The sequence below is a fragment of the Budorcas taxicolor genome, chromosome X (assembly GCF_023091745.1).
Source record: "Budorcas taxicolor isolate Tak-1 chromosome X, Takin1.1, whole genome shotgun sequence".
Taxonomy (NCBI): domain Eukaryota; kingdom Metazoa; phylum Chordata; class Mammalia; order Artiodactyla; family Bovidae; genus Budorcas; species Budorcas taxicolor.
Window position 1 is genome coordinate 42,925,212 of NC_068935.1, and position 8,753 is coordinate 42,933,964.

Below are 8,753 nucleotides of genomic sequence, written 5' to 3' on the forward strand. Positions count from 1 at the left end.
ACTAGATTTAAATCATGCTTGTACCATCATTTGCTTAAGCAAACCCATGCTGAAAGACATTGAGTTTGTTGGGCTCTGAGTAATATTTATTAATATCATAGTATTAATGGTTGGAAAAATAGTTTGATGTTTGATGTTTTCTCTTTTGAATGAAGAGAGATTAGAAGAGAGAGAGATTAGAAGAGAGATTAGAATTAGAATCAATTCTAATGAATTGATTAGATGAATTCCAGGGACGGGGGAGCCTGGTGGGCTGCCGTCTCTGGGGTCACACAGAGTCAGACACGACTGAAGTGACTTAGCAGCAGCAGCATAAAGTAACTAATTGTTTGAGAGTTGGGTTCAAAATCAGTGGTTGTCTTATACAAAACCACTGTTTCTGTGGACCAATTTCCTCTCTGTCCAAGTGAGTCTAAAAAAAGTTCAGTTGTGCTGATTGAATGCTTAGATGAAAAAGTTATAAATGATTTTGCCCTTCTATGTAATTTATTAATAATATGTTTGCGTTTTAAACCACAGTCAATGGATTTACTGGGAAAATACTGCATTTCTATGCCTGTAACACATATACTCCTACTAACATTTTAATGTACAGCCTTTCATTTAAACATGCTGCATGTTTTAAATGTAGTTACAATCCTTGCTAACATTTTTAAATGTCCCTGTACATATTATAATTACTCAGTTGTGGTAGTTGAGTGAGTTCTTTTCCATGAACATCTTTAGTGTTCTTTTTCATGGGTATTTCAGATAATGACAGAGTAAGAATTTAGCTGAAATTTGAGTAGACGAGATTCTGCTTAGATGTCAGTTTCTAGATTTGGAGATTATTAGGTAGGGAAATGAATTATCAGCAGAAGCAGTGACATCTTATTTTGAGCCCAGACTGCCTTAGATGGGCATCTGTCTCTGATTTAGGAATAAGTCCTGAAGAAAGAGGGCTTCCCAGGTGGTGCTAGTGGTAAAGAACCCACCTGCCAATGCAGGAGATGTAAGAGACGCGGGTTTGATCCCTGGGTCAGGAATATCCCCTGCAGGAGGCCATGGCAACCCACTCCAGTATTCTTGCCTGGAGAATCCTATGGACAAAAGAGCCTGGTGGGCTCCATAGGGTCACAGAGACACGACTGAAGCAACTTATCACAGCATAGCACCTGAAGAATGAATAGATAACCTCTGGAGGCTGTCATTTTTCATGTTTTGGTACTAAAACAATTTTTAGAGGCGGTTAGAGTCCTTTAACTAACTCAATTCTAATTACTTTAGGTGTTGGTATGAGTGAGTGAGTAAATCTCCAAGTGTGTTAGAAGGAAGAAAGAAACATGTAATATAACTTTACTTGTGTCTTGGAGAAGAAAAGGGCATATTTTAAAGTCCTGAATTGTGTAGTCCTGATTTTGTCCATGTAAAAAAAAATCTATAAACATTTTTATAGCTGTTTATTTTTGCTGTCCCATTTGTATCTTAGTTTTAACCAAATCTTCTTTGATCCTTTCCTGGACAAGTACTGTAGTTTTTGATAATAAAGCACAGGTCAAATCCAAAGAGAAAGATTGAAATTTAGGATTTGTGTATATATTAAGTATTGCTCAATGATGAGTACCCACATTCTAGGTCTTTTTGGAGGTGTGAGGGAAACCCCTCATCAGGTATGTAGCTCTCTTTCCCAAAAGGCAAAAGTTTCCTTTGCTTATTGAAGTGAATCTTGGGTTCCCCGCTTGCTTTAAGATGATGAGAGCTCCATGGTACAACCACTAATGCAGTAAGGATTCCCTTCCCCATGCCATATCTGTCACCTCAGTATTTGATAAGTAAGCAATAGGTGCTACAGTTGTTCCTGCTTTCTGCTTATACAGAAGAACAACGAGGTACAGAAACCATCTTCTGCAAACTGCACTGATTTAATTCCAGCATCTGCAGCAGCTTCTCTCACCGAGGTGACTGGCAAGGTAAGAAAGGAGTGTCTAAAAGTCTGTGTCCCTTGAAATATTGGTAAGACTTAAATGTTTCACTTTTGAGGGACATATTTTGCTATAGTATGTCTGATTCTAAATGACAGTTTTCCCTTCCTTTTTTATTTCTTAAACTATTATCTATGTATTACCAAAGTCACCAACTTCTAGGTACATGATTTGATTAATTTTGGGAATTGTGTACAATCCTGTAACTGTAACCATAATCAAGATATAGAACAATTTTCACACTCTAAACAGTTTCTTCATGATCTTTTGCACTTGATCTCCTTCCCCACCACCTCCACCTCTGGGAAACCACTGATGTGCTTTCTGAGAAAAGTGGTGGTTTTAAAACCTCTGCTCCAATTCGGTGTTAGCAATGTTTTTCTCCATCACTACAAACTTGTGTGAGATGCACCGGCTTGCCTCCAAGTCCTATTCCTAGTCCTATGCAATGATTTACAATGTAAGTTTCTATTGCATGAAAATACCAAATTGCTTATAAAACAAGAATCTGAGAAAACTTAAAAGAAATTACACTGAGTTCAATCCCTCGCTGGGAAAGTAAGATCCTGCAAGCCACAAGGTACAGACAAAAAATATATATAGAGAGAGAGATCCAGGTTCCATGACAACCGAAAAAGTAATGTCTTCTTAGCTAAATTAAAATACCATTGTTTTGGTTTATAATTTTGTGTTATTGAAAAGAATCAAGTGACTAAGAACATGTGAGAACATGTGAACATCTGAAGAATCAGTAATTCGTTAACACTGTCTGACATAGTTTTCCTCTGACTCAGGTTGTTCATAAGGATCAGAGTTAACTCTTAAATGAACTTTTAGCAACCATACCCTCTCATTCATCCATGATTTTCACCTGGACTCAAGGCAGGTCAGAGCCAGGACTATGGGTCCTTCTAGCTACAAGTCAGTTTGCTGTCCCTGAGGCTTTCCTGTTTTTACCTACATTTACAGACAAACAATGAAATCATGTATTGTGGGATACTACATAGAGTTCTCTTTTAATTTATATCTTTAGATCTGTTATAATGAAATAGTCACAGCTGATCTTATTCAAATGTTTTCTTATAATGATTATGATCATTTTATTTTAGAAGAAGTCAAAGTGCCGCCAGTACTATTAGATCAAGTGTTCTTGGCCCACTGAAAGGAAAAGGTACTTTTACCTACCAACAGAAATAAGTATAACTTATTATTTTTGTAAGATATCATATAAAATCAAGTATGATACATAAATTCATTTAAAAGGATTTATTTATTTAAAATATATTTGATAAATTACTAGAGGCCATTTGTCTTACTTAAGTGAAACTATATATAAAGACATTTTGAGAGCTATCAAGTGCCATATAAATGTGAATTGAAAAATTCAATTCCAGTTTAGTCAACTAGTTGCCTTAAATACCTTCTGAAACAAGATGGGGAATGAATAAACAGAGTGAGTCAGTCATCAAGTATTCTGCTGAATCTCAACCCCTGCACTGCCCTGCCACCACATGTACACATTAATATCATATGAATAAGTTGACACAAATTAGATCCACTTACAACACTGAAAAATATATACTAATGTGTATGTCCTTTGATGGTTAACTTGTTTATGTGGGCTATTTTTGGTTAAATATATGGAAAATTACAAACCTACTCAGTAATGAAAGGATAGGGAAAGAACAGCAGTTTTGTTTTTTTTTTAAACTCCTACAGTCCTGGATCCCATTTCTCATCCCTGCCTCACTAAGCTATTTATTTCCTTTTTTTTCTTGATATAACTACTGAATTATAGGCTTAGTACAAAGTTTAACTATAATAGGGAGGGGGAAATGGATAAATGGGAAAGGACAGTAAACTTAAAAATGTATATTTGTGAAAAATCCGTTAAGATGGGAAAGAAGAAGGAGAAAGAAGAAGAAATGGAAGGAGAAAGGTAAAGGAAGGAGAAGGAGGAACATAAAACTAGAGAGAAGGAAACTGAAATAGACTTCAGTGTTCCATGCATTTGGCATAAATTAGTGGCAGTCTTCCTAACAACATAACAAACTCAGCATGTTCTCATTATGTTCTAAGACAGAAGAGAACGGCTTCCCTGGTGGCTCAGCGGTAAAGAATCCACTGGCCAATACAGGAGACGTGTTCAATCTCTGGGTCAGGAATTTCCCCTGGAGAAGGACGTGGCGACCCACTCCAATATTCTTGCCTGGGAAATCCCATGGACAGAGGAGCCTGGCGGCCTACAGTCCATGGGGTCACGAAAAGGTCAGATACAACTTAGTGACTAAACACACACAATAAGTTATAAACTTGATCATCAGTTTTACTCACATTCAGACCTGGTTATCATGTTAATGTGTAACATTTCCTTCAAAGTCAAGGTTTTAACAATGCAGTTTTCTGTGATTAAATGTTTTCCATAGTATTGAAAAAATATATTTGTTCATTGTATCTACAAAAAAAATCCATCTACTTAGTTCATTGTGTATGTTTAGCAAAATAAGGATAGCAATAACTTGAAGTTTTAAAATAAGTAATGAGGTTAAATTATGGTATATCCTTAATACATAGCTTTATAAACACATGTAGAATTTAGTTAATAATATGAGAAAAATTATAATCATAAAAAGTAGATTACATATCACATTATTTACAGTGCAAATCCAATTTTGTTTAAAAAAACAATCACATATACACACATACTCAGGAACTACTGAAAAGAGTGATCTCTGGATAATTGCAATGTAAACATTTTTCCTTTTGTTTTTCTTTTATAAATTAATTGCAATGAACAAGTTTTACTTTTGCAGTTGAAAGCATAATAAACACATTAGATAAAATATATCTACCTTGATATGCATTCTTTGTCATAGGTGAAATGACATCTGAACACCATCCAAAGAGAATTTTCCAAGACACAACCACCATGCTTTCTTCTGATACTAATCCTAGTGTTTGATAGGAATATGTGGTAAGTATTAACATGAGACTTTGAGCATTCATTGGTTACTTTGGGTTTTTCAGTCTACTTTGGCTATTGTACATATTCAAAAGTGTGGTATATTATGAAATATTTTTAGTAAGGTTTATAAAATGACTATCCCAAATGGATATTATTAACTAGTTCTTCTACCCAACACTTAGTATATGGTAGACACATTTTTAGAAGTGGGCTTTTGGCATTAGATTAAGAGGTATTAGAGAAATATTAATACATAAAAATGCAAGCTTAGGAAAGAGTCATCTGCCCATCTTTTCCACCTTGGATTTTTGGACTTTTTTAGGCTGAGCATATGATTTAAAAGTGTGCCAAGAAAGCAAATAATCAAAATGGGAAACACAGTGAATGGATTTTTATTATCATTACTGTTGGTTTTTTTTACTCCTCTTATGAAACTGCTCCTGTAACCAGTGCCAACTCCTTGTTCATTTTGCATTCAATTGTACACAAAGCGCAGAGATCTCTTGAATTCTGTTATCAATGAGGGGCATTTTCTTTTCCTAATCTATACTCAGATGTTCTTGATAGAAACAACAGTAGTGCAGGATCATCTCACAATTCACCAGCGAAAATCAGCACTGTCACAAACTCTCCTGTGTTGCCTTCTGATTCTAGTTCTCCATTTATTGTAATTGATGAACTTTCAACTAAATGATTCACTCATCCTAAGACTTTCTCCCCAATGGAGAAACACACATGCACTCACTTGCTTTATCTCTCTCTCTCACACACACACACATGTTGGATCAGTAACAGAATTGTCTGTGATATAATTGACTATTTCTTATTTATCTTTTTTCTCAATTGCCTAAAATTCTGTTTATCTACAGAACTTGCATGTCTAATTCCTGTGTATGCTCTTAAAAGCAACGTAGTAATACTTTCAAAGATATTTTCCAAACAAGATGTATCTTGAAGATACAATCATACGTCTTCAGGTTGCTAATATATAGAAACATGCTGCGCCTTGACTTAAAAAAAAAAATTGAGAGCTCTATTTAGGTGAATAAAAAATAAATAAAATTTACATTCTAATGAAATATAATCGTTCCATTAATCAACAGGTAAAATGATTTTGAAGATTATGTGCTGAATATTTATGCTAGTTTTTTTTAATATTTTCAGTAATTGCTAGTTTCCATTCTGTAAAGAAAAATCATCTATCAAAAGCAGTTTTAAAAACTAAGCTAGTTATACCGTACTGATCCAAGAATTGCCAATTTTTCACATGAATCCTTGGATGTTTAATTTGTTGGGAAGAAATATGTAGGGGAGGCAAGATGAATGGAAGCTAATTGAATAGCAAGAAAATAATATGTAATTGCGGCTTCACTCAATTTGTACTTAACCTGATTATCCCTGATCAATTTTGTATTCTAATTAAGTGTGAAAAAAGACAATGTGGATAAATTGTGGTCTTTTACATTCTATGAATTACCTTGTATTCATCATCATGACTACTGATTTGATTAAATACAGGCTTAATATGTTAGGGCTTTTCTGCAAGAATCATGTGCTTCCAGTTGTTTCCAAAGGGTTATAATGATTTGTTTAAAACCCAATTTTCTCTTCAAAAGTCTTAAGGATCTTTTAAATAAGAAAAATCATCTGTTAAAAATTTTAAATCTAAAGTAAGTGATCTAAGTAATTGGGGCTAGTATTAGCATTTTGAAAAATAGAAATGTGTTATATCTTCATGAAATGAAGTTGAGAATTGGTTTAAATTTCCTCAGCTAATGAAGGTAGAAATGGCTATCTAAAATATTTACTAAATGTTTTTCTTTGTCATTAGAAATAATCAGAATGATTGAAATCTGATGTATGTGTATCCCATGTGGGAAAAAGATAGGTATCAAGAATCTTTTGTCAATGGCCGTGATGGAATTGATTAGAATGGATATATATTGTGTGTGGGGGTGGGGGTGGGGCAGATTCTATTCACCTATGGATAAGTGAAACTGAATATTTCTGAGATGACTGGGATCATCCTGAAACTGGGATAGAATTCTACAAATCAACTTAGGACACGTGAACTATGAATATTGCCTTTGTTATTTAGCTTCTTGCCAGACATTAGTTGATGAGTTGTGAACATATAAGGGGGCTCTCACAGAATGAGGTATGATTGCAGTGATGTTACTTGCTGAAATTATATATTATTGACAAAAAAAGGTCCCCATGCATTATTTGACACTTCAGCAAAAAAAAAAAAAAAAAAAAAAAGTTTTTCAGAATGATCAAAGACTAAGGATGGAGAAAGTAAGCAATGAGGGTGAGACTGTAACTCAGCGTGTAAGGAACTTTCATCCAGAAATCTTGGTAATCTTGACTATCTCATCCTAATATACTTTTTTTCAACTCAAACAATTTCTTTCACTCTATTTTCTTAGTTTTTATTGTTTTAGTTGAATCCTAGGGTGCTACAACTCACTATAATATGCTCAGAATTGAGGACCTTGTGGTTGGTTTTCTATTCTATTACGTTTTGAACTTGTATATCGGGAGGCTCTATTTCTTAAATGATTTTCCATGTATTAATTTTCAGATCAAAGCAATTCTAAGTTTTACAGGAGATATTTTGTAGTTAAGTTTTAAAAATTATAATAAGACCATGTTTTGTAATTCTAAACATGCTGAGGAACTGCCGTACCAATTTTTCACAGTGAGGGACATGTGCTAGTTCCTTAGGGCTACAATAACACAGTACCACAAACTGGGTAGCCCAAAATAATAGAAATGGATTGTATCTGTAGAGACCCTCTTTTCAAATAAGGTCACATTAAGAGGTGCAGGGAGTTAGAACTTCACCATTATCTTTCTGTGGACATAATTCAACCCACAACAGGATGGTTAGGGAATTTTTTATTGTTCCAATATTTTAAATTAGTTTTTTAAATCACCTATCTTATAACTCATCTTTAAAAGTGTGAGAACAAGAGGTGATCATATTTACATGTGTTTGTATGTCTTCTTATACATTTATATATATTTATAATTATAAATATAAATATATTTATAAATTTTAATATAAATTATATTTATTTTAATATTTACATAATTTATAATTTATAAATAATTTATATAAATTATAAATATATAATATAAATATTATATGTATAAATATATTATATATGATATATAAATATATTATAAATATATATTATAAATGTAAATATGCTAGTTTTCACATTTTCAATAAGAGGATAAATGAAAGTAGAAATATGTTTTTCAAATATTTTAAAAGCATCCTTAAATATGTATTCATGTTCAATTACATATTCCTATTTTACTTATAATCTTCTAAAAGAGCAACATTCAAAATTATCCTAACATGAAAACTCACTGCAGTAATAAGTTAGATTCTCAGACCAGGAAAAAGATATGGTTCTTCAAATTTATAATGACTAAATCAATTAATCGAGTTTGCAATATCAAGTATATTCAATAAGTACTGAATATTTTCTGTGTACACAAACTATAATTAAAACAGTATATGAAAATGAGTGAGATACCTTTCCTATTGTCAAGCAGGATAAGTGTGAAAATAATGATACAAGGTAGTCTAAGATAGTATGACCATAAATACACATACAAAAAGATCTCTGTACTATAAAAGTAGCAGAGAAAGACAATAGTGAAATCACAGAATCTTAGAACTTAAAGCAGTTTCAGTTTAGTCACTCAGTCATGTCCAACTCTTTGTGACCCCATGAACTGCAGCACGCAAAGCTTTCCTGTCCATCACCAACTCCCAGAGCTCACTCAAATTCATGTCCATTGAGTCAGTA

The 8,753-nt window shown here is 33.3% G+C and overlaps 1 protein-coding gene across 1 annotated transcript in view; it reads left to right on the top strand.

Annotated features, from left to right (window-relative positions):
- Positions 1-5,620, top strand: part of LOC128069412 (P2R1A-PPP2R2A-interacting phosphatase regulator 1-like) — a 38,140-nt gene extending 32,520 nt beyond the window's left edge. Inside the window, exons 4-6 of the mRNA XM_052662621.1 lie at positions 1,857-1,949; positions 2,333-2,406; positions 5,494-5,620. Coding sequence (XP_052518581.1) covers positions 1,857-1,949; positions 2,333-2,406; positions 5,494-5,620 — 294 coding nt within the window. The remainder of the gene's footprint in view (positions 1-1,856; positions 1,950-2,332; positions 2,407-5,493) is intronic.
- The last annotated feature ends 3,133 nt before the right edge of the window (positions 5,621-8,753 follow it).